This window comes from Lynx rufus, unplaced genomic scaffold (genome assembly GCF_022079265.1).
Source record: "Lynx rufus isolate CCGP_SWC_20201006 ecotype Redwood Valley unplaced genomic scaffold, mLynRuf1.p SCAF_16, whole genome shotgun sequence".
In the NCBI taxonomy this organism is placed as follows: domain Eukaryota; kingdom Metazoa; phylum Chordata; class Mammalia; order Carnivora; family Felidae; genus Lynx; species Lynx rufus.
This window is the reverse complement of record NW_025814830.1, coordinates 38,887,826-38,903,155: the sequence shown is the minus strand read 5'-3', so window position 1 is coordinate 38,903,155 and position 15,330 is coordinate 38,887,826. Positions and strand designations below refer to the sequence as shown.

Genomic DNA, 15,330 nt, shown 5'->3' with positions numbered 1-15,330 from the left:
CCGGCGCCAGCGTCGCTGTTTCCGCTTCCGCTCCGCGCCCTCCCAGGGAATACGGCGCAATTCCTCTCGGTGGACACGGCAGCAAAACTTCGGGGACTATCAACAAATATCCAGCCGCCGAAGAGGACGAAAACAACCCCGGGATCCCGGATGAGAGGACAGGGGGCAGAGGGAGGTGGAAAAAGTCGGTGGGCAGCCCTGGCAGTAGAGAATGGAGAGCCACTGGAACTTTCCTGGTGGCCACCCTGTCCCCATTTCAGGAGAGGAGACCATGCTGCCTGATGAACCCAATGTGTTTCCCCAAACCTGCTCCTGGAAGCTGCCCAAGTATGTGGGTTTACTCACCCTATTCCTGTCCCTCACTTCCTGCCAAACAGCAAGCAGTAACTACATGTAGCTTGCCCACTTGTCTCCATTCCCACTCCCCATCCCTGATCCCAGCCTCATCTTTCTCTTGTCTCCACACTGCAGTGCTCCTAGGCCCTGAAATTATAACCATTTTTCTGCCAATGCAAACATGCTTACCTATGCATACATATATGTAAAACACTTAGAGCAGCTCCTGGCAGGTAGGAAGGATTATGTGTTGGCCGACACCATTTTGTTGTGCTTGATATCATCATTATCTATTTTCATTTATTTTAAGATCTTTGGGAAGCTGACTTTGAGCCAGGCCTACAGGGAAGTTTAGAGTAAGACATGCAGAACTGGGCAGAGGGGGGAATTAAACTGTGATGCAGTTATATAGAGGCCTCAGACTATCTGACTAGGAGCACTGAGACTGGGGTGGCTCTTCCAAGGTGGTCTCTGTCGAGGCAAGGGTACCAGAGAGACTCAGCTGTGACACCTCAGCAACCTACACTCCTGGCAGCTAGGGCAACAGGTGGCTTTGTCCTGAAGGATGGATTTGGGTGGTAACCAGCTTCCACTATATTATTACTACCCTGTGGTTCTCTCCATGGCCCCCTTTAACTCTCAAGACAAACATAGGTTTCATAGCCCTTCTACCTCTCTGTCACTACCACCCATCATACACGTTCCTCACAATAGCCTGTAGCCTCTCAGTCCTCTGCAGAGGTGCAACCCTCCTCTGAGGGGACATTGGCACAGGTTCCCTACTGTGATGTTGTCTGCACCCGTATTTGCACACCCTGCTCTCCACCCCTGTTTGGGGCCCTCTAGTTCACGTCTGTGTCCTGAGCACTAAGGGGTCCTATTTGGGCTGGTCAGGACTCAATTGTTACAGGGAGTACACCCCCTCCCCCCAAGGAAGTGGTGCCCAGCCCTCCCTACACCATCCCACAATGCAGATGCTCTTTCCTGTTGGGAATAAAGGGCCAGACTCAGCTTCCTTCCTTTCAGGCATTTGGCCTTGGGGAGGGAGGGGCCTTGGAAGGAGGAGGGTGCTCCTAGGCCCAGAGTGGGACAGAGGTTTCCTTGGAGAGAGGAATTTTGCTGCGTGCCAAGATGTGGGCTGGAGCCACCAAGGCCTCTTGAGACAGTGAAGAGAATACCTAGCTTTGCTCTGAGGACTGGGGAGAGGGCCATCTTCAAGGCCAAGACTATTTTCAAAGGAGAAATAACTGGATGCCTGGTCAAGCCTGGTGAGTTCCATACCAAACTGTCCTCTGCAATTCAGAGCAGGAGCTGGGGCCAGCAGAGGCCTGTGCCTTCCCTGCCTTGCTTGGCATCTGCAGGGGCAAAACTGAGAAACTGAGCAGGCAAAAGCTTCTCAGCTGCCTCCCCATCACACCCACCTCCCTCCCATTTTCTGAGGGGCTTGGCAAGAACCTCCTTCCTTCTTCTCAGAGGGGCCTAGACCAAGGCTGCAGCTCAGAGAATCCACTCTGCCTGCTCTAACCCAGACTCTTGCTCCCACTCCTACCTCATCTCCAGTGCTTCCAGGGAGTGCCATGGACTCAGCAACCAAGGATGAAATGCAGCCCTCACTTCCCCCTGGTATGAGTCCTGGGTGGGCTAAGGGAGGGACGGTGGCAAGAAAGATGGGAATGTCAGGGTTGGAGCCTCCTTGCCAGGTCTGGCTGGAGCTCCATGGGGCAGCAAGAGGAATGGATCAGACTGCCCTAGGGGGACAGTCTGAGAAGTAGGAAGGGGAGCAGGTTTGGGCCGTTTCCTGTAGGCCCTGCCCAGCTGATGAGGCTGCCCAGGGTCTTCCTGCCCAGGGCCTGAGTGGCCAGAGCAAGAGAGGGCGGAGCAGCTGGCCAGAGGAGCAGCACTCAAATGGGCCTCGGGCATCTTCTACCGGCCAGAGCAGCTGGCCAGGCTGGGCCAGTACCGCAGCCGTGAAGTTCAACGTACCTGTTCCCTGGAAGCACGCATTAAGGTGGGCATTGGTCAATCGGTCAGGAGGTAGGAGAGCTGGGGATGGGCTGCAGGACTGACTAGGCCTCACTAGCTGTCTCCCCACTACAGTCGGTGGTGCAGTCCTACCTGGAGGGCGTGAAGACTGGTGTGTGGCAGCTGGCCCAGGCTTTTGAGGCTGTGCAGGGAACCCGTGAGGCCCTAGACCAGGCCCATGGGTTGCTCCAGGGTATGGCGGAGGCCACAGAGACCCTAAAACCACTGCGAGAACAAGTTGCACAGCACAAGCAGCTGCAGGTCCTGTCTCAGCTGCTGCCCCGGCTGCGGGCAGGTGAGTATGTGGGGGCCCTGGGCCTCAGCCCACTAACAGTCAGTAAACACCCATCACTGATCAAGGGGCTGGGGCACTAGTGGAAGATAGCATGGAGGAACACAGCAGGGACCTCCGAGAGAGTAACTCAGGCCTCAAATGGCATATGAAGCAGGATACAAATTAGCTTATTCTGGGATTCTCAAGCATAGGTTGTGTGAGTCAGGACTGAGACCCAATCAAGTGGCTCTGGCCACCCTGGTTGCTAATTTTTTGAAATACTTCCCTAACAGAGTGAGTAAATAGCCATTAGCATGCCCCCCCCCCCCCCCCCCGCTGAGTTCCTCCCTGCCTTGCCTCCAGGATCCCTCACTTCCTCTTGTTTCATCAGCTCAGGGATTTACACCTGGCCTACCAGGCCTCTAGGCCCTTCCCTGGGTCCTTTCAGATTGGTCAGTGCTCTGCTGTACTGGTTGTCAAACATTTTACACATCACTCCAGCCCTAGGGCTTCAGCATCCACTGTTGTACCCATTGCACAGGTGGGAGGGTTGAGACTCAGGGCTGTTTCATCTTCTCCCCTCTTAGTGCCAGCTGCAGTGGCCCACACACGGACCCTGATTGGTGCCCAGCGGCTCTTGGAGGCATATGTGTGCCTTCGGGAGCTGGAGCAGCTGCAAGAGGAGACGTGGGCACCTCTGGGGGGCCTGGAGTTGCCAGTCTTCGAGGGGTTGGGCCCTCTAGCTGAGGCATTGGGCCAGGCTGTGGAGGCGGCTGCGGGGGTGGCAGGGCGGCTGGCACGGGAGGACCCAGCCTTGCTGGTGGCTGCTGTGCGTGTGGCAGAGGTGGATGCTAGGCACACAACCTCCCTGGAGCTGCCCCCCCGGGACTGGCGGCGGCGCTGTCTGCAGGCACTACAGGAGGGCCTGGAGAGGACCCACTTTGGGACACCTCTGCTGCTTGAGCCAGGGGCCTTGGCAGGGTGGCTGGAGGCTCTGCGGGTGGCTCTACCAGCTGAGTTGGCCACAGCTGAAGCACTAGTGGCACCCTGCTGCCCACCACACTACAAGGTAGTCCGGCTCTGGGCCCACACCCTGCACAGTGGACTGCGTCGCTGCCTGCAGCAACTGCTGGAAGGGCCTAAGCTAGGAGCTGCTGACGCCTTCGCCTTACTGCATTGGACACTGCATGTGTACCTGGGGTCAGTACCCTTGGGGCAATGAGAAGTGGGTGGATCAGAGGCTGGGGCTCAGAGTGACACTGGGCTACCCACCTCCAGGCCAGAAATGATGGGGAGCCTGGAGTTGGGGCCTGAGGCTGATGTGTCTCAGCTGGAGCCCCTCCTGACCCCGGAGAACATTGAACAGCTGGAGGCAATGTTTGTGACCCAAATCCAGGTGAGTAGTTGGGGCCCAGGCACAGAGAAGCTCTGCCACCAGCTGTTGGCCTGTATCTGTAGAGTTACAGGTCTCCCTGTCTCTAGCAGCAGCAGTGCCTTGCTACAGCAGTATCCTGCTGCCCTTTGCCCCTTCCCCCAGGTTAATGTGGCCCAGTGGCTTCAGAAGGCACTGGATGGGGAGGTAGCTGAGTGGAACCGAGAGCAGGAACCTGGCACAGACTCTTCTGGCTTCTATCACTCACCTTTGCCGGCCATAGTGCTCCAGGTGGGTGGGAAGAGACCAGGCAGGTGGGAAGCCCCCCTAGGGAAAGGGGAGGAGAGAAGGACTAGGACTCTGCTGAGGGCCACCCATTTCTGCCTGTAGATCCTGGAAGAGAACATTCGCGTGACCAGCCTGGTCAGTGAGTCACTGCAGCGGCGGGTGCATGGCATGGCGCTGTCAGAACTGGGCACATTCCTGAGGAGGTCTGCCAAGGCGTTGACCCACTCCCAACCCCTTGCCCGGCTCCTGGGGTTGCCTAAAGGGTCTCTGAGTGAATAAGGCACACCAGTGGGAAGGGGCTCCTTCAAAACAAGGTCTTGAGTCTCTTGGAGGTGGGGCTGGAGTACCAGGGACTCAGGTTGTGGGGGCACCAGAGTTACAGGTACAGGAACTATCTCTGCCCTTTGCAGCTTTAGTGATGCTCTGATCCGATTCTCCCGAGACCACATCAGGGGGGAAGCAATGGCTCCTCATTACGTGCCCTACCTACTGGCCACCCTCAACTACCAGTCAGCACTCAGGTACTAGGAGGCCCCCACAGAACCACTGATTGAACCCCAATTAGGTATGGACGCAGTCCACACTAGACCATTAGAAATGTTGGTCTCACTTAACGCTGGGAGTCCAATCCTAGTTCTACTAATTGCTGTGTGACCTTGAGTGAGTTACCTAATCTCTCTGAATCTTGTTTTCATAAGTATCATGTGGGTAATAATGGTACGTTCTGAAAATCACATAAGAAAATAGATGTGAAGTACCTACCACAGTGCCTACCTAGCACATAGTATCATATCAAAGTCCTACTCCGTGCCACATAATAATGGCTGTGGTTGCAACTGTGAGCATAACAGACAAAAAATTCCCTTCCTTTTAGGTCTTATGTTCTCTGAGGTGGGGGCAGAGAGGACAAACAAGTTAGTGATGATTTTTTATTCACTCCTAAGGCTTCCCTTACCTAAACAGAAACCAAAAGACATGATTTGCGCAAAGTTACACTGCAAATTAGAGGCAGTTCTGGCTGGGTTTCTTCTAGCTGTCGGAGCCTATCAGTCCCAGCTTCAATCTAAGGCCCAGATCTTTGGTAGTGCCCCCTCCCTCCACAAACTTATGCCAGTAGGTGGCGTCAGCGTGGCTAGACAACAGAGGGCCGTGAGGGCCTTGGCCTTGGTCCTGAAGCCATAACTTTTGGTCGGTCCAGCTCCTCCGTGTCCGTCCTGCAGCCCGACGGGGCGGCGTCAGGAGACTTGGCTCCGGTGGAGGCAGGGCTGGACGAGTTGCAGAGGAGGATCTGCCGCCTGGTGTTGGAGGCGCTGCTGGCGGAGCTCCAGGTAAGTCTTCAGGTGGGGATGGGGTGGGAGGAGGAGATACAGCATATATATGTATGGGTCTCTGCTGGGGAAATGTTAGGTCTGAACGTTCCTCCAGCCCCGTCTCTGCCCAACCCCACCCCCCAGCCCCTGTTCGAAGCTCTGCCCTCGCGCCGGTGGCTGTCGAGCCCAGAGCTGCTGGACGATGTATGCGAGCGGACGGTGCGCTTCTGCCAGGATTTCAGGCGAGTGCGGAATCCTGCAGTCCAGGTGCGCTTAAGGGAGAGGCTGGGAAGCAGGGAAGCGCCCATAGGAAAGGCGTCTTGGACTCATTGCGTTCTCTGCAGCTTCTCCTGGCTGAGGCGGAGCGCACGGTGGTACTGCAGTACCTACGTGCGTTGATGCAGGGCCGCCTAGTGTGCCGAGGAGCCGACGAGAGGATCCAGGCAGCGCAGCGCCTGCAGAACGATGCGGCCCAGCTTCGGGAGCTTTTCCTTGGTTTGGTGAGAGCTCCTTAGGCGAGCAGATCGGCGGGAGTCTCAGTGGTTGGGTGGGAGTCGAGGGCGGGTTCGAGACCTACTCTGGGGTGCTCAGGGCCTGGAGGAGAGTGTTCAGTGCGCACCGGTGCTCCTCTCTCTGCGGGATCTACTGAACCTCCGTGACCCCATGCTGCTCGGCCTCGAGGTGGCAGGCCTACGACAAAAATTTCCCGACGTGAGGTGCGAAGACTGGTGTTGGTGGGGGGACGGGGAGGAGGAACGGGGCGGAGCTGACACACACCTCTTTGGGGTCCCCATAGCGAGGATCATGTCTCTGCCCTCCTGGACCTGCGCGGGGATGTGTCCCGAGAGCAGCGTCTGGCCGCACTCAGCTCCCTGCAGGCCGGCCCACAGCCCTCTCTCTCTGCGGGTCACCGCGCACTCTTTAGCCTCGTGCCAGTACCTACTCCTGCGCTGTCCTCCTGCCTTCCCTCCGGGCCCTGTGCCTGACGCCCGGCTGCCCCCGGAATACAGCCACAGCCCCTGGATGTCTGAATTGTGTATTGGGGAAGGGGGATGAAATAAAAGTGTAAAGACTAGGGGGTCCACGCTCAGTGAATACGCCTAAGGTATCCTGGCTCCAGTCCTGATATGGGCTGCGCCTCACCTATCCCGGCATCAGCCCTGTATGGACCGCATTCTCAAGTACGGGAGCTTCTGCCGCTGTACGCAGACTACAGACCCACCTATCCGCACCAGGGCAGTGAGCTCGGGTCTCCAGGCCCTGACTCTGAAGCTGAGTAGCACCTGAAGCCCTGAAACTCCCCCAGCCCTCGTGGAGGGGGCGGGCTTAGGGCATCGCCGCGCCCAGGGGCGGGACCTAGTGGCGGACACCGCCCCCTCTGCTTTGACTGGTCCCACCCCCAGCTGTGTTCTTGGGTGCGCGCCGCCGCCGAGATTGACGCGAAAACGCGCGCCTTCGTGTGAGCGTGCGCGCACCCAAGCGCGTGCGTCACCAGCGTCGGCTTCCGCGGGGTGGGCGGCTGGCGATTGGTGTTGCGGAGCGGGAACGGTGGTGGCGAGAAGAGGAACGAACAGGTGGGGGCGCGGTACGCGGACGGAACCCTCCACCTCCGAGAGGCCGCGAAGGCATGCGGCGCGACCCCTACTCATCTGAGCGGGTACCCCCCCTCCCCCCCGCTCTATTGTCCTCTGGCTCCGCCCTCGATTGGCCACGCCCCTTGCCCCATCCTCCGCCACTTATTGGCTACAGGTCACGCCCCTCCTCCATCTCTCCGTCCCCATTGGCTCCTCTTCCACGTTACCCTCTCCCGGAGTTTTTTATTGGCGTAGGCCACACCCTCTTATTTGTCACTAGACTCCGCCTTCTGTCTGGGCTCCTCCCCAGCCATCTTTCATTCATTCTGCTTGTAGTGCTGGGTGTTTAAGACATGGGGGTCAATCAGACCCGTCCCTGCACTCAAGGAGTTAAGGGGGAGGTAGGGAGACACAGACCTAGGCTCCGACAGTGACACGGTAAAGAAGCCGCCTAGACACTGGGAGCCTCCAAGACGCCAGGAAGGCTTCCGGGAGGAGGTGAGGCCTAAACCGAACCCTGAAAAATGGTTAGGAGTTTGCTACAGGGAGACATTGGGAGGGCATTCTTGGCAAAAGAACTGAGACGTGAGAGAAGCAGGCGTATTCTTGGTCGAATGAAGAGCTAGGTCGAATGAAAGAAGGGGTGGGGGAGATGAAGGGGACTGGTCTAGGGAGAGGCCCAGAGATCAGTGAGGAGTCCAGAAAAGTGTACAGTTAGTTGAGAAGAATGAAGCCTGAGGCCTGAAATTTTTTCAAACAGGTGGTTACTAGGCAGAACGGAGGGAGGTAGGGATGGGGGATCAGATCTATACAGGGAAACAGAGTGTGTGGAAGGAATGATTCCAGTTCTGCAAAGGAGCACGGCTCTTGGGTTCATCCCATTTATTGAGTAACTGCTCTGGGTCAGATACTATTCTGGGTTCTGAGGACACAGCTGTGAATATTCAAAAGGAGAAGGGAGGTAACTAGTAATGACATACACTGTACTTCAGATGGTGATAACTGCTTCAGAAAATAACGTGGGGAAGGGAAGATTGTGGCCGAGAGGAAAGAGGGGGAGGTTTACTATTTTACAGAGAGTGTGTTAGGGAAACTTGTCTAATAACATATTTGTGCAGAGATCTGAGGAAAGTGGGAGAGTGAGCCCTGCAGTTAATATGAGGGGGAAGCATTCCAGACAGGGGACATGTTCAGTTTGAGATGCCTGTTGTAAATTCAAGTAAAGATGTTGACTTGAGAACTGGCAACACCAGCTTGAAGTTTATAGAAGTTTGGGCTGATGTTTTTGAAACCATGAAAGTGAATGAGATCACCCTTGGAAGTAAGCATAAATGGAGAAGAGGAGAGAAGTTTCCATAGAAGTTTCCAAGCCCTGAGGCATGACAACATTAAGAGATCAGGAAGATAGGAATGATGAACAATGAAGACCAAGAATGAACAGCCAGTGAGGTAGGAGAATATGTTTGAGTGTATTTGGGAAGCCAAGTAGAGAACGTGTTTCCAAGATGAAATGATTAATTATGTTGAATGCGCTGATCAATATGTGATCACTGATGACCTTGGTCAGATCAGTTTCAATGGAGAGTGGGGCAAATGCCTAGCTGGAGTGAAATATAAGAGAGAACAGGAAAGAAGGAGTCAGCGACTACATGCAGATGACTTGGGATGTTGTGCTGCAATAAGGAGCAGCTGGAGGGAAATGCGGTGGGCTTGGGAGAGTGTGGGGTCAAGTGAGGGTTTGCTTTTGATTTTTTAAGACAGAAATAACAGCAAGTGTTTATGCTGATGGAAAGAATCTAGTAGAGGAAGAGATTGACGATGTTGGAGAAATGCTGGAATTGTATCCCTGAATAGGCAAGAGAGTTCAGAATCTGGAGACTTCAGTCAGACTTTCGGGGAGAGACTGGATTGTTCTGAGCCCTAGTACAGAGTCAGGAGTAAAGGTCCAAACACTGGCCTTGGATGACCACTAGAAAGAGGCCTCTGAGAGGAGACAGACTAGGGATTGGCTTGAGTTTGCTAAAGTCTCCCTCTGCTCCCCAAAAGCTGATTCTAATTTGGATTTGCACAGATGATCCAGAGGAAAGAGAGCATTCCAGGTGGAGAGACTAACATAAGCAAGGAGCATGCAGGCATTCAAACTGACTGAGGCCAACTGGGCTGGAGGAGTGGTGGAGCAGGTGGGAGGGGAGGGATGAGACTGACAAAGGGCCATAGATGGAAGGCAGGTAGAAGGTGGTGAGAGCCCCTCACTGATCACCCCAGCAACTGAGGCTATACTGTCCCAGCTCCCAGCCTGTGTGGGTGCTGAGCACAGGAGATAAAACCATGAGTAGAGGCTCAGGCCTTGTTCTCAGCAGCTCATAGGCTAAGGGGATTCCAGTAACTAACCGCTGTCGAGGTGGGTGTATAAGTTCTGCCTCCTGCTTTCCCCCAGTCCAGCTTCCTTGGGTGAGCCTGCTGGAAGGCATGGACACTGGGATGGAGGTGAGGGAGGGGGCAGCTCCCCAGACCCTTGGTGGCAGACCCTGAGCCCACTAAGCACCCACCCAGCATGGACAGTATGGAGCACAGGCCTGCTGATTCTCAGGCCACAGCCACTCATACTGGCCTCCACATGCCCTTCTTTGTCCCCAGAAGTCGACAGTGTGGGGAGTTGGAGTGACTCGGCTGGATGTGACCCCCAGGACAGAATGGTGCTGGACTCAGGGGCTCAGGTGTATGAGCAGGCACCCCCCAGCCCACCAGCCAGTCCCTCGTCCTTGCGCCATAGGCTGAAGCCCTCAGACCGAGATGGGACACTGCTGTACCCCTGGCCTCGGTCCCTGGCCTTGCCCCTGGCTCTGTCAATCCCCTCAGCCCTGCGGCCCCAGCCTGAGCTGCAGCCCTTCTCAGAGCTGCACTTGGGCCACCGTGGCCACATGCGTCGCAGTGAGAGCACCTATACTGTAAATAGTACTGGCCGGCGGGGGGGTGGCACCCAGGGTCGGGCCCCACCTGGACGGGGACGGGACCCAGGTGGGGGCACCCTGAGGTCTGCAGCCTCTCTTCCTCATATTGCTAAGAGTCGAAAGGATGCAGGCCGTGGTGCCAGCAAGAGCCCTTGCATGTTGGTGGCTTTGCGGCCAACTAACATGGACCGTGAGCGGGACAAGTTCTTCCAGTCCCACTATACCTACAACCCACAGTTCGAATACCAGGAGCCCATGCCCACGGCTGTGCTGGAGAAGTACTGTGAGGCTTCTGGACAGTTCATCCATCAGGTCAGTCTAGCCTGCCCACCTCACCCTGGCCTGACCACCCAAGAGGCCTGGTCTGACCAGCCATTGCAACCCTATGTGCAGGCAGTAGGCATCATTGAGGCTGTCCTGGAGAAATTTGGTACCTATGAACACTTTGAAGCTGCAACGGGGGGCCAGCTGCTGACCAAGTGCCAGATCTGGTCTATTGTGCGCAAATACATGCAGAAGGAGGGCTGCGTTGGGGAGGTGAGCCAGCCCGGTCTTCCGGGCCCCTTTTCTATGTGCCCCAAACCAGTCTGCTGATGCCAGGCCCAGCTCTACATGTGGCCAGATAGTGACCCCAGCCAAGCCCCTATCCCTGCCCCAGTAAGGTGGGAGCTGGCTCTGAGCAAAGGTGGTAAAGTGTGGGTGCCCTGGCCAGGTGTGTGGCCTGGCTACCCTTTGGCATCAGCATGTCCACCTGCATACTGGCCCCAGGGCTGGTGGCCATGGCTTAGGTCATTACCACCTGCAGGTTGTTGTGCAGCTGAGTGAGGACCTGCTGTCCCAGGCAGTGATGATGGTGGAGAACAGCCGACCAACATTGGCCATCAACCTGACTGGAGCCCGCCAGTATTGGTTGGAGGGCATGCTGCGGCACGAGATAGGTCAGGGTGTGGGTAGGTGGGTGGGTGGGTAGGATGAGAGGGGGCTGGGATGGGGTGGTGGGCAGTGAGGGGCCCCAGTAACCCCACCCCCTCTCTTTCTTCCCCTTCCTTCCGGAGGACGGGCCCTTTCCCTTCGTGAGCAGCTACCTACTCCCTCTGGCTCACAGAGGTAGGCCAGAACATGCCTGCCCACTCTCTGGGCTCACCCTCATCTCTTGCTCCCTTTGGGTATCTTTTGTCCCTCTGCTTCCTTTCTGATTTCCCTTGACAGTGGGGACAAGGTTGCTGAGGCCTGGACAGGCCAGAGGGAGTACCCTGAGGGTTGCAGTAGCCCAGCCAACATGGAGGCCCTCCAGGGTGGGTGGAAGGCCAGATCCTAGGAATGGAATTGGTTGAGGACACAAAGCCAGGTTTTAGGAGGGGATAGGCTGAGCTGAAATGGAGAACATGGGACACTAATTACTATTCCTTTCTGTCTGTGTCTCCTCATCAAGAATTCTGTAGCTCTGGGCAAAAGTGTTTATCACTGGGGGTCATCAGCATGACTTTCAACATGATATGGGCATGCAGGATGTGGGGCCCGGGGTGGTTTGTGAGTTCCTGCTTCTCAGGGGGTAGAGGGGGCAACATAGGGAGGCAGTGTGCGTTTGGGAGAGTTGTTTGTGTGTGTAGCCCTGGATAGGTGGGGAGGATTCTTGTGTGTGGGACTCTGAGTCTTTGGGTGCAAGTTCACCTGAGGAGGGTCTTCCCGCTGCCTGGGGTTGGGTGAGTATGCATTTGTCTGGGGCAGGGAATGGGGGTGGGGAGAACTTGCATGAGAGCCTGAGTTTAGGGGCTGGAGTGTACGTGAGTCACCTTCACCCGCTAGAGGTCCTGCAGGATGTAGCAGGACACAGGTTGGTCCCCTGGATGCCCCACCCAGTGTCGCCTTCCCCTCGCCTTCCCTGCAGGCACTCACTACCTGCGGGGAGTGAACAACGCCCGGCAGCCGTGGCACAGCGCCGAGGGCCGGCTGCAGTACGGTCTGCGGCCAGCGAACCCCACGGAGGAGGGCTTGGCCAGCCTGCACAGCGTGCTGTTCCGCAAGCAGCCATTTCTGTGGCGTGCCGCACTGCTCTACTACACCATCCACCGCGCCTCACGCATGTCCTTCCGCCAGCTCTTCCAGGACCTGGCGCGCTACGTACAGGATGCTGACGTGCGCTGGGAGTACTGTGTGCGCGCCAAGCGCGGGCAGACTGACACCTCGCTGCCTGGTGGGCACCCGTGCTGTGTTGGGAGGGTTGCCCTGAAGGAAACCTGGGGGTGCGGGGTGGGGGGCAGTGCCCTGAGCAGGGGCGAGGAGGGTGGGCTTCCGGCCAGGGGCTCACGGCCCTCCCGTGCCCACAGGCTGCTTCAGCAAGGATCAGGTGTACCTGGATGGCATCGTGCGCATTCTCCGGCACCGCCAGACCATCGATTTCCCACTGCTGACTTCACTGGGCAAGGTAGGGGGCCACGGACCTCTAAGAGATCCCAGTCAGCTCTCCTTGTCACTGCAGTGTTCCCTGAGCCTCTGATGGGTGCTCGACTAAGGACTGGGTGCCAAGCTCCTCTGGTGGGGGGAACCTGGGTGGAGGTGAACAAAAGTGAAGTGACAACCTGGCAGCAAAAGTAGGTACCTGACCTAGACTTCAGGTGTGCGGGTGGATACTGCATTTCAAAGGAGGTGAGCATTCAGGCCAGGGGAGCAGTCAGGAAAGGCTGGGGAAGGAGGCTGGAGAAGTGGCCAGAGACCAAGTCTCTGGCTCTGGGTTTTTGTGCCAGGCTGAGGAAGATGGACTTCCATCTGAAGCAATGGGAAATCAGTAGAGCTTTAAGCAGAGAAATGTCATTTTTACTTTAGAAGGCTTCCTGTGGATGTTAAGTGGGAGGTGGATTGGAGAGGCCTAGGGAAGGGAGTGTGGGGGGAGGAGGAAGCCACCTCTCCAATCACTTCTGAAGAATTGGTGGTCTGGCCTAACTGGACAGTAGCCATACAGAGGGAGGAGCAAGCTGGGGAACACTCTTCAGAGAATGGAATCCCTCTAACTCAAAGACCACCCTGAGTTGGAGGGTGACATATTCCAGGTTCTTTGCCTTGAGCTGGCCTAGAGAACTTTGCGGAAGGTGGGGCTGGCATAAGTTGGCACCCAGTTCAGCATTGGGTGTGGGATCTGAGGTGTCTGAGGGAGATCCAGGGGAAGGTGCTGAGGAGTCAGCTTGATACCTGCATTTGGAGGTGAGGGGAAGAGCTGGGCTGGAGACAAGAGTGGGGCTGTGGGGCACGGACGATACCAAGTGTTCGAAGAGAGAACAAACACATCCAGGACTGAGCCTCAGGGTATGTAACCTTGGAGTGGATCCAGAGGGTAGAAGGAGGCATTCCAGGAGCAGAGGGCAATGAGCAATTCATAGAGAGCTAGGACCAGCTACCTGAAAGCCACATCACTCTGGCTACCCCTGAGGCCCAGCTTCCTTCCTGCAGGTGTCCTATGAGGATGTAGACCATCTGCGGCCCCATGGGGTGCTGGACAATACCCGGGTGCCCCACTTCATGCAGGACTTGGCACGCTACCGGCAGCAGCTGGAGCACATCATGGCCACCAACCGGCTGGATGAAGCAGAACTGGGCCGCCTGTTGCCTGACTGATGCTGGTTAAGGGCTGTAGGCAGAGGCCCTGGACAGAGGGCCCCAGATCAGCTCCCCGAACATGAAGCTGACTGTTCTGTGCTTCCATGGCCTAGATGTTTCTTGGGGAACTGGGAGGGCAGGAGCATCCCAGGAGGTAGGGATGGCATCAGAGGGTTTGTGTCCCTTGGTAGCCTCGCTGGGGCCTAGGGACCAGCAGCAGCATGTCAGGCAAACTGAGTCTGCCCTCCTACCTCTAGTTCTCTCTTGAGCAGAAGGTAAGCCTGAGTGCAGGAGGGAAGCTGAGCATGATGGGGATGGGGGGTGGTTTGGGAGTAGAAACTTGTTCTTGCATGAGATGGCTTTGAGTGTCTGCATACTCCAGTCTCTCCCTTCCCCCACCTGGCCCCTTGGTGCTCCTTCAGCTTTCACGCTGTCTACCTCTCACTGGGTCCTGGTGGGGATCTCCCTTCTCCTGGGGTGACTGCCTGAGCCTGAGGGCCTGGCTTTCACACAGACTCAAGGGGCAGGGATCCTGGTGGTAGAGACCCAGCTGGGCTGGGGTGTGCTTTCCAGCATTTTGCCTCTCCCACTGGTCATGTATTTATTCCCTATTTATGTGCTCTGCATCCTGGGTCTTGGGAGGCAGCAGCTTCTGAAGGTTTGGTGGAGGGAACAGAGCTCCTCTGGAAGGCACCAACTGTTCCTAGCCCCACTCTCATCTCCCTCCCTCTCTTTCTCCCTCATACACACACACACACACACACACACACACACACACACACACACAGTTCTTCAGGACTTGTGAGTCAAGCCCAAGAGTTCACCTGGCCCTGCCCCTACCCCCCACCATTGGCCTGTGCTATTCCTGTCTTTGCCCATACCCTCACAGCTGGTCTCTGGCAGAGGGTGGCATTGCCTGGCAGCAGTCACACTCAAGCCTGAGGGGCAGGCCCCTAGCCATCGTCCTAAGTCCGAGCCCCTCTTGGACCAGGAGAGGTGTAGAGGTGGTTGTTGCTTCCATTTTCACCTCACTCAACTGTGTGACATTGACCCGTTCCCACCCCGACCCTTGCCCTTGGTTTTCCCACCTGTAAAATTCAGAAATGCAGTTGGAAAGCCCTTATTCATTTAGTCAGTGAATACGTGTAGATAACCTTCTGTGTGCCAGTTAATCGTCAGAACCCTCACAGAGCTCCCGGTCCAGAGAGAAGCCAGACAATTAAAACAACAATCACAATGAAGTGTGTGGGCTCTGTCTACCCAAGATCCCTTCCTCTTCCTCTCTCACTTCTAATCTCACTTCCCAGGGCTGTGAGCTCTAGCCTGTCCTAAGTGGAGAGAAATCTCCCTTCCTCTGGCTCTCTGCACCAGGCCCAACGGCTTCCCTGAAGTGGGACTGGTGACTACACAGCACCCCACCCCCCCAATTGGTTCATGAGAGGAAAAGGGCTGTAGGGCAGGGCCCTAGGGTATGGCCGTCATCCCACTGGGGACCTGGAACTGAGGGCTCCAGGGGAGTGTGGCTTGGGCTACTGAGGATGAAAAGGGGCTAAGGACAAGGCAGTGGGGCACAGGGCTTCCCAGGTTGCTAAGACTTAGGGGTATGGATCTT

General features: G+C 56.5%; 2 protein-coding genes across 5 annotated transcripts; both read left to right on the top strand.

The window, feature by feature from the left end:
- The first annotated feature begins 46 nt into the window (after nt 1-46).
- Nucleotides 47-6,677, top strand: EXOC3L1 (exocyst complex component 3 like 1). Of its 2 annotated transcripts, XM_047078553.1 has the most exons (14): nt 47-1,604; nt 1,897-1,959; nt 2,169-2,344; nt 2,434-2,653; nt 3,220-3,832; nt 3,911-4,028; nt 4,170-4,295; nt 4,395-4,495; nt 4,703-4,813; nt 5,491-5,620; nt 5,747-5,869; nt 5,947-6,102; nt 6,194-6,318; nt 6,399-6,677. In XM_047078553.1, the coding sequence occupies exons 2-14, from the start codon at nt 1,914-1,916 to the stop codon at nt 6,586-6,588; spliced, it is 2,235 nt and encodes a 744-aa protein (XP_046934509.1). In that variant the 5' UTR covers nt 47-1,604; nt 1,897-1,913; the 3' UTR covers nt 6,589-6,677. The 2 variants fall into 2 exon arrangements, with proteins under 2 accessions (XP_046934509.1, XP_046934508.1); XM_047078552.1 differs by having other exon boundaries at nt 47-1,959.
- A 420-nt stretch (nt 6,678-7,097) lies between these two features.
- Nucleotides 7,098-14,955, top strand: MATCAP1 (microtubule associated tyrosine carboxypeptidase 1). Of its 3 annotated transcripts, none has more exons than XM_047078541.1 (7): nt 7,098-7,176; nt 9,814-10,439; nt 10,521-10,664; nt 10,933-11,065; nt 12,016-12,321; nt 12,455-12,552; nt 13,572-14,955. In XM_047078541.1, exons 2-7 carry the CDS (start codon nt 9,870-9,872, stop codon nt 13,734-13,736), a joined length of 1,416 nt encoding a protein of 471 aa, XP_046934497.1. In that variant the 5' UTR covers nt 7,098-7,176; nt 9,814-9,869; the 3' UTR covers nt 13,737-14,955. The 3 variants fall into 3 exon arrangements, with proteins under 3 accessions (XP_046934497.1, XP_046934499.1, XP_046934498.1); XM_047078543.1 differs by lacking the exon at nt 7,098-7,176 and adding an exon at nt 7,219-7,674; XM_047078542.1 differs by lacking the exon at nt 7,098-7,176 and adding an exon at nt 7,219-8,625.
- The last annotated feature ends 375 nt before the right edge of the window (nt 14,956-15,330 follow it).